Source organism: Artemia sp. Qi Xiang Cuo, chromosome 3, assembly GCF_049724085.1.
Source record: "Artemia sp. Qi Xiang Cuo chromosome 3, ASM4972408v1, whole genome shotgun sequence".
Classification (NCBI taxonomy): Eukaryota; Metazoa; Arthropoda; class Branchiopoda; order Anostraca; family Artemiidae; genus Artemia; species Artemia sp. Qi Xiang Cuo.
Genome location: NC_142796.1, coordinates 55,316,115 through 55,332,809, shown reverse-complemented (window position 1 = coordinate 55,332,809; position 16,695 = coordinate 55,316,115). Strand labels below are relative to the sequence as shown.

The 16,695-nt window shown below is 35.5% G+C and overlaps 1 protein-coding gene across 1 annotated transcript in view; it reads left to right on the top strand.

The window, feature by feature from the left end:
• Positions 1–16,695, top strand: part of thoc6 (THO complex subunit 6) — a 140,638-nt gene that overhangs the window by 74,242 nt on the left and 49,701 nt on the right. The window contains exons 6-7 of the mRNA XM_089087012.1: positions 1,056–1,659; positions 10,618–10,798. Of these exons, the coding sequence (XP_088943138.1) occupies positions 1,056–1,659; positions 10,618–10,798 (785 nt within the window). The remainder of the gene's footprint in view (positions 1–1,055; positions 1,660–10,617; positions 10,799–16,695) is intronic.

The following is a 16,695-nucleotide window of genomic DNA, read 5'->3' as shown; positions in this document are numbered from 1 at the left end:
ATTCTGTCTGAAGAAGACATCAGACTTACAACTACAGATGAAACAAAAATCCTAGGAGTAATTTCCTAAAGCAACCTGAAATGGGATTACACCTAAACACCTAAATTTTCGTTATGCACAGTCTATACTGTATGTATGTCTGATCATTCGAATATGCTTATCCTGTTTGGCATCCAGTTTTAACTGCTATCCAAACCAAAAACTTGAAAATATTCAGAAGTGGGCATGCTAATTATTGCTTGGGATAAATTACCCATCCTATGAGGATAGTCTGCAGAAATTGAGGCTTCGGAAACTGTCTTAAAGGCACCACAATGCTAAGATGCGTTTTGGAAAAAATTGCCTAAACTCTGATGGTCATCACACAATTTTACTGGATTTTCAAGAACCACAAAGCAGTCAGTCAAAAACATGTAAAGGGCTCACTTTGTCCTCCACCCCAAAAGGCATCAAAATGGTATCTATCATCCTTTCTTCTGTACTCCTTGAAAATGCTATGTAAAGTTCTTATGACTCATTTTATTCTAATCCATTTTATTTTGTGTTGTGTTTTCTTGATGTGTGACATCTGCTGTTAGCTGTATGCTGCTACCTTTGGTCGATGTACGGAAGAAAAAATTTTATGAGTTTGCAAAATATGTTCTCTTTGTGTCTTTTATAAATTAATACGCCTCTGTTTATGTGGCTAATGTATTCTTTTGGCGTCCAAGACGTACTCTATACGTTTTGGATGCCTTGAACAGCTAAACTCAAAAATGACTTTGAGATATGGGACCCATTTTCTAAATGTTAATGCACTCAATATTTGGGATATTCTATTCTTAAAAAAAATCTCTTTAGAACCCCGTAAAATCCATGTAAAAGGAATGAACCAATCAATAGACCTGCTGGGATCGAAAATGTAGAAGACAATTTTGAATTTGATCGGAAGTTGCATATTGGTGGAAATTGCAAAAATTTGATCGAAATTTTTACATATTGGCTTTTGAAGTACTATGGCCGACTTTAGGCTTAACTAATGAGGAAAAAAAAACCTTAAATTCATTTTTTTTTAGATGAAAGAACTGAGTGAAATTGTGAAAGTGCTTCAGGATGTGAAGTCAACAGATAACAAGTTTCAAAGGCGTTCGAAGCTTCTTAAGGCTAAAGAAACATTGACCCCTCTTGACAAAGTGGAGAAGGAAAGTTTCCTGGTACTGCTAGAAATAGCGACAAAAGATCCATCTGAATCATGCAGAGAAATAGCTTTAGAAATGTTACAAAAACCTTTAGATTTAATTACAGAAGAAGACATCCCAACACTTATGAAACTGTTTACATGTATTAGGCATAGGTTAATCAATGAAGAATCTGAAACTGTCGTAGAATCTCTAATTGAAGCAGTTAATAAATCGTTGCTGAAGCTTAAAACTATAGTTTACAGCAAAGACTACCAGAAGCAGCTTTTGCCTTGCATGCAAGATATCATTGATGTTGCTGATTGGTCTATCCAAACTAAATCTCCTGATCTGAAGCTCATGGGATGTTGTGTTATTGACAATGCTGTTGAAGTTTTTGGGACACATTTGAATCTTCAGAAGGAGAAAATTGTAAAATCACTTGTCCTGCAGTTAGATCATCATCAAGGCAAAGTTAGAAAAGCTTGTTGTTGCACTTTAGGTAGTACCTCTTTTTTGCTTTCTTTTGCTTGTGTTTCACTGTTTATTCTCACATCAATATTTATTGTTTTTCTTTTTTTTTGCATTTTTCACTCCTAGAATTTTCTTACGAGCTTAAAGTTAATGCTCTACATCATCTACTATATAAGGTCAAAGTCTTGCTGGGATTCTGTGAAAATGCTGGACATTAACGCGCCCGATAGAGGGTAGATTTTCTTTACTGGGATTGTTTTGTTTCTGTAAAGGTATACAATCTGCATGACAAATACGTAAAATTTTGGTTTGTTGTTAAAGTGCCTAAGAGAGTAGATTTTCTTTCATGGGATTATTTTGGTTTGTAAAAAGCACTATGTCTACAGCACACCCGTTAGATTCTTTTCAGGAGAGTGGGCATAAAAAGACGAAATGTATAAAAATTATGTTTTTACGGCGAATCTTAATAATTTTACGTTTTCTGATGGGTTTTAATTGTGGGGATACCTGATTCCATAAACTCAAGATTTTTCTAAGTGAAATAAGTGATCTGGGTCTTTGAGTTACTGGAGACCTTGCCTTTAATGCCTGGTAAGCTTTTAATAATTGAATGAACTCAATTTCAAAAACCTTTTATGTTCAAATTTAAATCGTTTAGGGTAGGTTGGGGGGGGGGGTCCAAAGCGGCTTGTGTGTCAGGGAATTTTTGATCTTAAGGTTATTTTGATTATAAAGATAAATTCAGGACGATGCAATCTTTGCCCAAACTGATGAGTTTCATGCACGTGGATAGACTCAATTATAGGCCTTCGAGCCTGCTGGTATCCTAAGCCAGAATAAATTTTCAATTATTACACCATCTTGATTCGATAAAAACGCCTAATTTTTATAGGCAGAGTAACATAGAATCCATTGGGATGCTGGAGCCCCTAGGATCTGGCTGGGTCCAAACTAAATGTAGGATTCTAATATGGGTATTTCTGAAATCTTATTCTTTGTCTATTCAGAGCCAGATAGACCTGAGTAAGATGGACTTTATCGCATGAACAAGTAGGCCTACTGCTGGGTAAAAAGTCCCCTAAGAAGGTCCAAGGGCTCCTCCTACCCAAAAACTTCCTGAGAAATTAACCATTTTTGGAAACTCGGTAACTTTTAACGAATTAGCTCTAGTTATCAAGTTTTAATGAGAAATTTTTCGACTAAAAAACTGATTAAAAGCCGTTAAATTGTATAGACAGTAGGCCTACCAAAAATAACCCTATTTATTCATCAGTTGGCACTTTTGGTTGAACTTAAAGCAAAAGGCGAGCAATCAAGCATCGTGTAGGTTATTTCTGATTAACCAATCTTAGGGGAAAATCCTTGTAAGCAGTTTTTATCAGGTTCTCATCAGGGTGAGTTTAGAAAAGAAAGAATCTCCAAACTTTTAAATGTGTTGATTTTGATGTGTTGTATATTTTTTCAAAACCTAAAGCAAACTCCGACTTGGCACAGGAGGAATATTGCTATTCACTTTGGTAAATCAGCTTGAGAAGAAAATTACCCTAGGATTGGGTAAACTTTTTGAATACTATCGGGAAGTCTTTAATGTCAAATGTTGGTCTGTTGCTACCCTAAGATTGTGTGAGTATATACAGTTCACACGACAGTGGATTTTTCGCCTTGACCTTTTATGTAAGATAAATTAAAAAAAAAAATTTTCCACAAAACAAGTTTTTCAAACAGTTCGTGGTAACGAACTGTAAGTAAGGAGCGAACCGGCTCGATGGTAACCGAAACTCTAGAAAACGGGTTTTTGATACCAATAGATATATTAAAAGAATTAGATTTCAATGCTGATTTCAAATATATAATTTTCATCAAGTTTATTTATAACCATAAATAGTTAATCTAATGATAAAAATTGTCTGATTTTAGTAAAAAGTGGAAATGAGCCATTAAAAGCGATAAAACATCAATGAAAATAGCACCATCATGTTAATCGTATCACAGAACTCTACTGTTGAGGTTTCTAGCACCTATCTATAAAAATGTGGAATTTTGCATTTTTTTGCCAGAAGAAAGATCACGGATGCGTGTTTATTTGTTTGTTTGTTTGTTTGTTTGTTTGTTTTTCCCAGGGGTGATCGTATCGACCCAGTTGTCCTAGAATATCGTGGGAGGGCTCATTCGAAAGAAAATTAAAAGTTCTAGTGTCCTTTTTAAGTGACCAAAAAGATTGCAGGGCAACTAGGCCCCCTCCCACGCTCATTTTTTTCCCAAAGTCACCCGATCAAAATTTTGAGATAGCCATTTTGTTCAGCATGGTCGAAAATATGATAAAAATGTCTTTTAGGATGACTTGATCCCCCAAAGTCCCCAGGGGGAGGGCTGAAATTTATTAATTTTAATAATTTTTAAATTTTTTTTTTTTTTTTTTGGATTTATACAGTCTTTTGATGAGGATTTTTGTTGGGGTAGGGGGGGTCAGGAGAGGGCCGGTGGATATATGGAAGGATCTTTCCATGAAGGAAGTTTTCATGGGGGAAGGGACATTGCTATGAAGGGGGCGCCGGATTTCCCAGCATTATTAAAGAAAAAGATCAGGAATTAAATACAAAAAAAAACAAGATTTTCAACTGATCAACTGATTGTGATTAAGAGGTCATTTTTAAAGAACTGGAAAAAAAAAAATTCGAACTATAGTTTAAAGAGCAGGGTATTGACTAGGGGGCGAACCCCCTAATATACGTGTGAAAATTTTATGAATATAGAAGGTCGTTACGTAAGTTAATTCTAAGTTACGTATATTTATTACTAATAAAAACGTTCGTAAATAAAGTTAAACAAGTTTCGAGAAAGCCATTTAACCAAATATAATATGAAAATTTTGTTTTAATTATTCATGTACGGTGAGCCAAAATCAAAACCTGTATTAATTCAAAAACGTTCCAAAATAAAATAAAAAAAACAGGTTTTTTAACTGAAAGTAGGGAACGACGTTAAAACTTAAAAACGAACAGAAATTATTCCGTTTATGAAGGGGCTGTCCCCTCCTCAACGCCTCGCTCTTTACGCAAAAGTTTGACTTTCACACAACACTATTTTTTTAAACAAAAAAAAAACTTTAGCGTAAATAGCGTGGCGTTGAGGAGGGGACAGCCCCCTTCATATACGGCATAATTTCTGTTCGTTTTAAGTTTTAACGTCGTTCCTTACTTTCAGTTACAAAAACTTGTTTTTTTTATTTAATCAAAGAAAAGGAAAGAACTCCATTAAACAAAAAATGAACAAAAATAAAACCAAATAATCTACGAAAAGTGAAACTACTGCAAATCAGCAATGATAAATAAATGAATCCCAAAACGAACAAAAATTACAGTAAATAACCGAGTCAAACTCAAAACGAGCAGAAATTTACATAAATTGGGCTCAAAACCCCTATGCCTTCCCAAGGCCAGAACATAATTTGCACTTTACTGAAAAAATATCAATGTTCTTACTTTTATAACTTTAATAAATCAAATAATATTAACATTTTGATTACTAAATATCAGTATATGTATATTAAACTGACAATGCACATTCATTTGTATTTTTTTTTCAGTAAAGTGAAAATTATGTGCATTTACACAGTGCATTTTGATTTAATCTTAAGGCAACATTTAGTTTTTAAACATAAAGGAAAATGGGAGGGTAGGCGTGGGAGGGGGATTAGTTGCCCTCCAATCACTTTAGACTATTAAAAAGGGCATCATCCCCTTCTATTTCCAATGAAATGAACCCTTTTCGAAGTTCCTACGACAACTCCTTCGATACGAAGTGCCCTGGTCTAAACAGCAACAGCAACAAAAAACAAATCATACATTATACCACATCGATCATTACTATAAAAATTTCAAGCCTTCCAATCACTTTCGACTATTGAAAGGGCACTAGGCCTTTCGATTTCCAATCGAATGAGCCCTTTTTGAGTTTCTACGACAACGCTTTCTAAAAAACCTTATATGCGCCCAGGGCATACATTGCAACACTTACCCTAAGGGCTGTGAGGGTGGTTGTCATCCTCTAAGACATAATTTCCAGAACTTTCAACTGCGTTAAGCAAAATGGCTATCTCAAAATTTTGATTGGATGTGTTTGCGAAAATGGCTAGTCGCTCTCCCATCACTTTAAACTATTAAAAAAGGCACTGGCCCTTTCACTTTCCAATCAAATAAGCCCTTTTGAAGTTTCTACAACAACGCTTACAATAAAAACCTTATATGCCCCTAGGGATAAACTTAACACCCTTGCCCTGAGGGGGGGGGGGGTGTTACCCTCAAAGACCTAATTTCCAGAAATTTCTACTACGTTGAATACAATGGTTATCTGAAAATTATCATTGGATGTATTTAGAGGAATGGTGCGCGTGAGAGGGTGGTTAGTTACCCTCCAATCACTTTCGACTATTAAAAAGGGCATTATCACTCTCAATTCCCAATTGAATGAGCCCCTTTTGACGTTTTTACGAAAACTCTAACTATAAAAACCTTATATGGCCCCAGGGCATAACTTACAACCTATGCCCTGGGGGCTTTGGGGGGTTCGTCATCCTTAAGTACATATTTTCCAGAACTTTCAACTACGTTGAACAAAATGGCTATCTCTAAACTTTGATGGAATGTGTTTGAGGAAATGGTGGGCGTGGGAGGCGGTCAAATACTCTCCACTCACTTTCGACTATTAAAAAGGGCATTTTCAATTTCTAAAGAAACGAGACCTTTTTGAAATTTCTACAACAACTTTCTATATAAACCTTATATGCCCCCAGGACATAACTTACAACCCTTGCACTGAGGGCTCTGATGGGGTTATCATTACAACCCTTGCCCTGAGGGCTGTGGGGGGAGAGGTTGTCATACTTAAACACATAATTTCCAAAACTTTCAACTACGTTGAATAAAATGCGTATCTAAAAATTTTAATTGGATGTGTTTGGGGGAAAGGTGGGCGTGAGAGGGGGGTTAGTTGCCCTCAAATCACTTTCGACTATTAAGCAGGGCACTAGCCCTTTGAATTTCCAATTGAATAAGCCTTTTTTGAAGTTTCTACGACAACGCATTCTATAAAAAACCTGATATGTCCCCAGGGTATAGCTTACAACCCTTGCCCTTACGGGTGTTGGGGAGTGCGACACTCAAAGACATTATGTCTGTCTGGAAATTAACTGCGCCGAACAAAATGGCTGTCTAAAAATTTTGATTTAATTTTTGGGGGAATGGTGCGTGTGAGAGGGTGGTTAGTTACCCTTCAAATCACTTTCGACTATTAAAAAGGGCACAAGACGTTTGAATTTCCAATCGAATGAGCCCTTTTTGAAGTTTCTACGACAAAGATTTCAATAAAAAAAACTTATAGGCCCCAAGGGCATAACTTATAACCCTTGCCCTGAAGACTGTGGGGGTAGTGTCCTGCTCAAATGTATAATTTCCTGAACTTTAAACTGCGTGGAACAAAAGGGCTATCTCAAATCAATCAATATTGATTGGATGTGTTTGGGGAAATGGTGAGTGGGGAAGGGATGTTAGTTGCCTTCCAATTACTTTCAGTTACTAAAAAGGGCACTAGCCATTTCAGTTTCCAATCGAATGAGCCCCTTTTGAAGTTTCTACGACAACGCGTTCTATAAAAATCTTATGTGCCCCCAGGGTATAACTTATAACCCTTGCCCTTTGGGTTGTTAGAGGGTTGTCATCCTCAAAGACCTAATTTCCAGAACTTAAAACTACGTTGAATTGGAGTTGCCCTCCTATCACTTTCGACCATTAAAAAGCATTTCGACCATTATCAAGTATTTTGGGTTGCAAGAGGTTATACCAGGTTCGGCACAGGAATGAATTTCCAATCGAATGAGCCTTTTTTGAAGTTTCTACGACAACGCCTTCTACAAAAACCTTATATGCCCCCAGGGCATAACTTACAATCCTTGCCCTGAAGGCTGTGGGGGAGTTCCCTCCTTAAAAACATAATTTCTATCTGTAAATCAACTATGCTGAACAAAATGGCTATCTCAAAATTTTGATTGGATGTGTTTCGGGAAATGGTGGGCGTGGAAGGGGTGTTAGTTGCCTTCCAATCACTTTCGACTATTAAAAAGGGCACAAGCCACTCCTATTTTCAATTGAATGAGCCCTTTTTAAAGTTTCTACGACAACTTCTTCGATACGAAGTACCCTGCTCTAAAAGAAAAAAGAAAAAAAGAAAAATACATTGTGTCAACATCATTCTTATATGCCCCCGGGGCATAACTTAAAACCCTTGCCCTGAGGGTTGTGGGGGAGTGTCCTCCTCAAAAACATATTTTCTATCTGGAAATCAACTACGCTGAACAAAATGGCTATCTCAAAATTTTGATTGGATGTGTTTGGGGGAATGATGACGTGGAGATGGGGGGGGGGGGCTAGGTGCCCACCAATCACTTTTGAATATTAAAAAGGGCACTAGCCACTCCAATTTCCAATCGAATGAGCCCTTTTCGAAGATTCGACGACATCTCCTTCGATACGAAGTGCCCGGGTATGGAAAAAAATACATTGTGCCAACATCGTTCTTTACTTAGGCAGCGCTATTGCGCTGCCTATGATTGATCTTGTGCATTTGCTTGAAGAGTTGTCATTTATTATGGTCATTCTCCCATTTCCTGAAACCGTTTGTCAAGCTGTTCTCAAACGGAGAGTCAGCATGGCAGTGCATGTTCAATCATGCTTTGACCCTCCTGATCTATATTGCCCTTATGACCTTCGTTTCTAGAACAGCTTAGCAAACGGTTTTTGGTAATTATTTCAGAAGCGCTAGATACGATTTCTTGGCATGGTAGTGACAAAAATAACGTGTTAATTTGAATATCTCGTTTGCGAAGAGACCGAATCTGATTGAAATGCAAGAACAAATTAAGATTTTTTAAGGCTTATTAGAAATAGGTGAAAGGCCTATAAAACACCAAAAAAAGCTTAAAGAAACATTCTGAACCTTTAGTTTATATAGCCAGGAATAGAAATTACTAGGAATAGAACAATTAGAATATATTTTTCATCCATTTTTTCTTGTCAAAATAAATGAGCTTTGTTCTTTCTCACCTATTGAATTAAAAAGAAGATGTTATATTTAAAAAAAAAATCCCCATCTTCTGTTCTCTACTCATTAAATTAGCCTAGTTGGCCTAATTCAACTAAATTAGTCTAATATCCAGCTTTTATTTTAAGTTTGATATTTCAAAAATAAAAAGTTGGGCAAATAGCCCAATAAAAGAATGATAATTTACTTAAAATCTATTTTAGTATTTTTTCCAAAACCACACTGCCTTTTCTATGACGAAACAAATAAGAGTTCCAAATAGGGATGGGTCTTTTATTAAACAATGAAACAAATATATTCAAAAAGCTCTAAGTATTTCGACGATATTTTTCCACTGTCTAATAAAAGGACATATCCCTATTTAGAACTTTTATTTGTTTCGTTATAGAAGAGGCAGTGTGGTCTTGGAAAAAATACTTACGTCGTATATATGGGGATGATGCCCAACTATAGAATCAGCGACATTTCATTTGCAATTAGAAAAATGGAAGATAAATTCAGCAATATTTTATTTTTAATTAGAAGAACAGAAGATTGCACCACCTTTATTAAAAATTCAACACAACTTTAAAGTCAAGACAGCTAATGAACCTTTTAAGTCAATGGACCAGAAACTTATTGTGACCCGGAAGCTATTATTTTATTCAGTATAAATATAGTTAGTTTAAATTTTAATCCTTTAGTAACTCTACTGATAATAATGACTGGCTATATCATCGAAATATCTAGAGCTTTTTGTATATATTTATTTCACTGTCTAATGAAAGAACATATCTCTATTTGTAATTTTTATTTATTTCGTTGCTAAAAATCACAGTATATATAGTTAGTGCTAATTATATAAACTGTGCTAAAAACATACCAAATTAACAGTGTAAGCTAAAACGGCATGCTTAAAAAATACCAACAAAAAATACATACTAATAACATAAAACTAGAGATACTAAACTAAAAAGCTAAAAGTATATATTGGAAAATGAATAGCATCAACTGATTCTTTATCTTTAGGTAATATAAATAAAATGCTAAAAGCAGTATTTAAAAATGCTAAAGCTGGTAATAAAAAAGAGGGAAAAATGGCTAAATAGCCTACTAAAAGAATGTAAATATATTACAAATCAAACAGTTTGCGGTAAGAGCGATAACGTTTTTATATTAACTAAAACTCTGAAAACAGTGCATACAGTAAAAAACAATGCATTGTGATAACAGTGTATACATCGAGAGAGTTGGTTGTTAACGGAGATTCCACATATCTAAAGTTTGTCAAGTTTAAAGTTACCCAACGAAAGTTACAAGCCAGAAAAAATTTGCCTGATTTTCAAAAAAAGGGTGAAGACGCCCGCAAAAGGGCAAATGATCTTCATGAAGATTCTACTATTAAATTCAGCACACCAGAGAACCATATTGAGAGGGGAGGGAGGGGGGGTCAGCTTTTATCTAAAATAATTTGAGATTTTGCTTTTTTTTGGAAAATAAAAATCACAAATGTTTCTTTTCGTTTTGTTTTTTTTCTCCCAGGGTGATCGCATTGGATCGTACCCCCCCCCCCTGTCCTAATGAACCTTTGGAGTGCTACATTTCTTCAGAGATAATTGTCATTCTTGAAGCATTGTTTTATGAATATTAAACTTGAATGCAAAAAATGGGTCGAAGGAGGGAGTAGTAGCGCTCCTTCACGTTTAAGAAAGCATTAGATTATTTGTTCGGCCCTAAATGGATAGTTAAAAAACACAATCTTTAGCAATTTGTCATCCTTTATCCGTGAAACATGTTCTTGTAATCTCTTAACCTTTCAGTTGTTGTTCAAAACTAAACTAAAGATATTCAACTAAAAAAATAAAGTATATGCTTAAAAAATGAATACTATCAATTGATTCTTTATTTTTAGGTAAATTAGTTAGGATTGATCATAACCTAGCACTGGACTACGAGGAATCTTTGGTAAAACTCCTTGCTGACCAGAATTTCCAAGTGCGGCTTGAATCAACCAAGTTAATTCGTGATTGGTTGATATCATGGGAAGAGCTTGGCCAGTACCTTGGCATTTTTCTTCCCTATCTTCTTATCAGGTTTCTTTTTTCACTAATTTTCTAATTTTTCTCTGGAAAGCTTGTGAAAACTTCAAGCTTAAAGTACGAAGTACATTAAAGTAAATGCATTTTTTACTTCCTGAAACTCTGATAGGCCTATTCATACCTGAAAACAAAGATTTTCCTTACAAAATTATGTTTGTACATTATGTATGTTTGTTGAGCTTGCCGTAAAATTACGAATGTTATTGCACTACTATATTTTCGTCAACGTGGCCATGTTGAGCCATGAAAATAAATGATCAAATCTAATTAATTGGAATTTACAAAGCTTTTCGCTTGTAAAAATTCTAACGTTGATAATCTGTCGATTCCTAAAGGCATCTACACCTTCAAGGAAAGCTACACCTTCTTAAGCTTTTTGTGTGATATATATATTTTTTTAATTTAGTACCAACTACTACCAAAAACTGCATGCTCCAGATCGGTCTTAATTATGGCTAGCCGGGTTTTGTGTTGACATAACTGGGCATTTTTTTTAATAGGGCAATGGCACGCAGTTTAGTAAATTTTTCGTTAAGCTTTCTTCGGGCCGATGGCGTGTGATCGCAAATCATGTGAGTCGGTATTTTCTTATAATGTTCACTTCATCGTGGCATCGTCATTTTCTTATCTCTATATTTGAAACCATATCAATAGGTGTCTAAGGATACTCTATGGGCATCCGTGGTTAAAGACTTCGTGTTTCAGCATGAATGGCCTTCATAGTACATGTCTCCCTTCAATATGCCAGTACTGATCTGTCCACCCCTTCATAAATTTGGATTTTGGAGTGGAAATAGATTTGGCGTTTACGCCACAGGAACTTGTTCAGTTGTCGCTGCTGATGCTATTTTATGCTGATTCTCAGATTTGCAGTTACCATACTTGTAGATTGCTGAACCTATATACTTGAAAATCATTTCATTTTTCGTTTCTATCGAATCACGGAAGATTCTTGGGGCAGTTACACACAAGTCATTCGCCATGTGTTTAGTGTCGGCATTGTTAATCATGGAACCAAGAGATGCAGAATTGTTAGCAATTTCTGTGCTTTTACATCTGACTCAGTGAGTCATCGCAACATCTGACATCGTTTATATAATCTAGGTCTGTCATGGTAAAGTCTGGAGATACGTCGACTCCTTGGCATGTTGCTGTCGCCCGAAACATTATCCAGTCAATGGCGAAGTAAGGGAGTAATGGTGAGAGTACGCATCCTTGCTCAACTCCGTAGCTGATCCTGAATGTCTCAGAAGTCTCAGCATTGACTTTACACACTGCAGGAATTTCTTTGTGATAAATATGCAATACTTTGATCCGAAAGTCCATTCTCTTTTATCGTATTCGAAACTCTGCTGCAACGCTTTGAGTCGAACGCTTTGATAAAGTCAATAAACAGCACCAAAGTATTTTGCTGATGTTTTGATCTATGTTCCAGTGTCTGTTGAAGTATAAATAGTGGATCAACACTTCTTACTCTAGGGCAAAACTCTTCTGATTTGGTCTTGCTCTGGAATTTTTGTTTGTCAAAAGTGTCTCAAAATTGTTATGTAAATAATTTTTTATGGCAATTCCTACGAGCTGGATACCCCTTTAATTTGATGTTGTGGATTTGCCACTTTTCTTGAACTTTGAACTTCGACTTTATTGAATATAAACACACAAATAAAACACAACTCCAGGGACTGATCAATTATCCATAGGGCCTAAATGTAGTCCCTGGAGAACGTCGAATATTCATAATAATACATCACTGATAATTGACCAAAAAACAAAGTGTTAAACTGTGAAACAGAAAGAATACTGAATAAAAGGCACTGTGCACTGCATAAAAAAGAGAGAACCATCCTTAACATTATCCATTTGTACTAGTAGAAAGATTTATAACAGAAAGATTTAGCCCAAACGTGACAACTATACTGAATATAAAGACAAACAAGAGTAAAATAAAGGGTTCGCAAAACATTTTTCGGAAGGAAATTTTTGAGTCTATACAAAATCCCAGCTCCTCTTGCAATTTTTATAGATATTCAATTTAATTGTTCTTTCATTGACAATAATTCATCAATGATTGCACCTAAATATTTAAATTTTGAAAACCTATCTATCAAATATCCATCAGCTGTTAAAGATAGTTCAGTGTTTACTTTTTTAATAGTAGACAAAATCATGTAATTTGTTTTTTTAATATTAATCAATAAGCGGTTACTCCTCGTATATTATATTAGATCATTCAACGCGCTCTCCATGGTCTTAAAAAGGGTTTCCACACTTAAGCTCGGAATAATAAAACTGTATCATCTGCGAAAGATAATGTCAAGCAACCTTTAGTCAAATTTCCTATATCCGTGGTATAAATGAGGTAAAGGAGTGGCCCTAAAATTGACCCCTGTGGAATTCCGCAAGTTTTTAGGTGCTCTGGTGATCTTTTTGGTCCAACTATAACCAATAACCACCTGTGACCTATTTGAAAGATATGACCCAATCTAATTAACAATCCACGGTGTAAATTTATCATTCTTTAATTTTCTAACTAAAAGATTAGGGTTTACTGTATCAAATGCTTTCGACAGGTCAATAAATAAAGCTGTGGTAAAAAAATCCTTATCTAGAAAATCTTTCACTTTACAAATAAAATCGGAAATCTATCGCATGATCTGTCGAATGCCCTTTCGGAAATCCATATTGGCCAGGTGGTCTTATTTCATTTTCTTCCGTAAATTTACTATTTTATAATGCAATATTTTTTCAAAAATCTTTGAAATAACAGGTATAATTGAAATTGGGCGGTAATTATTTATCTCTTCCTTATTTCCATACTTATATAAAGGTATAATACGACTTTTCTTTAGACTTTTTGGAACAATTCCTTTTTGAAAAGACAAATTGATTAAAAAAAAACAAAATATATATATATCACCGATATAATATATCGGTGATATATACAGATATCACCAAATATACAGATATCACCGGCAAAACATGTTTCAGAACTCATTTCAGCATGTGATCAATTCCAGGAGCCTTTTTCTTCAAATCATTTGTGGAAACTAGTTCAAAAACAAAAATATTACAATCATTGTCAAAATTTGAAGAAATTTGACTTTCTTCTTCTATGTCAATATCATTATCAAATAGTGATGAAATATTTTACCAATCTCAGGAAAAAAATTACAAAAACTATAAGCTACAGATTGATAATTTCCTATTCTTTCCCCATTCGGGTTAACTATCTCCTTGGGGATCTCATTATCTTTATGTTTATTTGGCCTCAAAATTTAATTAATAATTTTCCACGTTGAAGATACATCATTCTTCGTAAGTTCAAAAGAATTAAAGAAAATAATTCTTCTTAGCATCTCGTTTTTTTTTATTGACAACATTTCGATAACTAACATAAATATATCGATTTTCATTCGACGGGTTAGTCAACATTCTACTATAAAGCTTATTTCTTAATTTTACCATGTTTCTTAATTCCTTGGTTAACCACGGAGGTTTAAAATTATTTTTGTTTCTCGATCTATTCTCATGTGGTTCTTCAATCTTCCAACGCTAGTGCATTGCTTCACGAATCTTATCAGAAAACAAATAATAACCTACTTCAGGGTTATTCTGACTCAAAACATCGCTCCATTCTAGATTTCCTAAGTGACGTTTCAATTTATTTAAATTTGATTCATTGAAAACAAATATTTTCTCCTTAATTTTGTGCTGGTCATATGGATATGATGATTCTGCTACTACTGGGCTTTCCCAAAATATTAACATCCACAATGTCCGACTCGGACACCGATCGTAGACCTAGTCTGTTTGTTATTAAGTTTAGCACATTTTTTGTTGGATGCCTTGTTGTTTCATGCAGACAGGTAGGTGGTAAATAACTACGCAGGAAGACTTACTAGCTTGTTGCATTTCATCGAAGTCATACTGCAGGTTTGACAATGCTTGTGCCAAGAAATCAACTTTAGATTCCAGCGCTCCGATTCGGTCCAATAATTTTTCGTTGCTACTTTTAAGTTTCAACATAACGGATGAGTAAATAGTTTGTGTTATTTTCTCAAGGTCAACTTGGGAGAGTTTGACCCTACCGAGCTCCTTTGCTATATTTTGCTTAACAAGACCACTAATTGAGTCATTTGCCTGCGAAATTTCCGCTCTTAGTTCAAAAATCTGAAGCCGCACTTCCTTCTCAATTCCAAAGCTAGCAGCAGTTTCCGTGTAACAGTTTCGATTTTATTCAGGTCAGCCATTGCTTTTTTGATGGAGGCATGTGTACTAACATCGCATGCCTGTTTGTTAGTTTCAAAGTCCATTATATTTTCAATCGTAACAGTTGCTGTTTTACGATCCCCGTACATGAACACTAGAAATTGGTTTCGGGGACTAAGAACACTAAGTATCCTTATTGGCCACCATGGAAATCCAGGTAACCGATTGAAAGCCTGATCACCCGGCTTCATTTCTGAAAAAAAAACTTGTCTATCAATCAAGTCTAAAGATTCAAATAATCGCATCCAATCTCGTTTAATAATAGGTCACTCTACTCGAATCCCGATATTGTAATAAATTTTTGGCGATCATGTGGATCTGATTCCCATATTCTGCAGAGGATGGTCAGTCCAGTACAGCACCCTTTGAAAATTTTAGCAGGTATACCATCCATCTTAGGCAATTTGTGACGTTTAAAGCTTTCAGTAGCTTTCCGATCTTCCGTGAGAGACGGGGAGCCACAGTCTCTTATTTCATATCCACTTGTGGTCAAGACTGAGTTATTAGCCATGGTTGACTGAGTGCCTCTTAACGACGTAGAATTTGTTGATAAGTCTAGTGCAGCACATAGAAACTTAAAAAATTTTCTGTCATCATTTTATGACCACATATTTGTTCGGTATCAATTCTACAATTTGATGTTTGAAATTTGATATTTAACATCTTCTGCTGTAGACTTTCTTGTCGCATCTCTGAATAGTATGTAGAGGTTTCTTGTATCTGAATGTATAGCTATTGCTTGCATATTGTCTGCAACGGTTTTCGAATTAAATTGTCTATCTTTCCTTGATGCCTAATGGCACTGCTTCCTTAAGTACTTTGAGTTTTTATGGCCTTTTGTCACCGGATGTTTGTGTTTTTGGTGCTGACATTACTTGAAACAATTGACATCCACTTATTTTGCTTTTGTTGTTTGTAGCCTTGTACTAATGCAGGAACGTCCTTGACAACGTCTTGGCAACCTCAACGCTCTTCTTTTCAAGAGACAGGTATTCTGATAAGAGAGGTTTTAATTGGCTTGATAGTTGGTGGTAGAATTCTTTTAGAATAGTTAGGTCTTCAAGTTTATCTGCGTCAAAATGACGGGAAAGATTAGCTCAATGTCTGTCTGTGAAATTTATCTTTAGTTTCATTTTTTCATTTAATGGTCAGCTCCATTTTTTGAACCTGCATCCACCCCTCGTTGCACACTACATTGTAGAACTCACGATCTCCATCTTGAAGACACCATGAAGCAGTCAATCTGGGATTTGTATCTTCTATCTCTGGCATAGCACGCGAAGCTATGGTATGGTGTGTGCTGAAACCATGCGTTGGTTACAGTCAAGTTATGATACGTGGTGAACTGTACCACAGATATGCTTCTTGAATATCAAGTTCCAAGCCCATTTGGAGCAAGCTATCGTTCATTTAGGATTGGCTTCCTCCCAGTATAGGCATTAAAGAAAGCGCTAATTATTACCAGGGCCTTATTTTAAGGCACTTAACGCAGTATTTCCAAGGCTCTGATAAATTTCATTGCTTGTGTCATTGATGTGTCTCTGGTTGGCGTATATCTGGCTGCGATGCAAGTTTCCATTTAAGGTGCGCGTTTAAAGCTTTCTGAGTATGCTTGAAGCCAA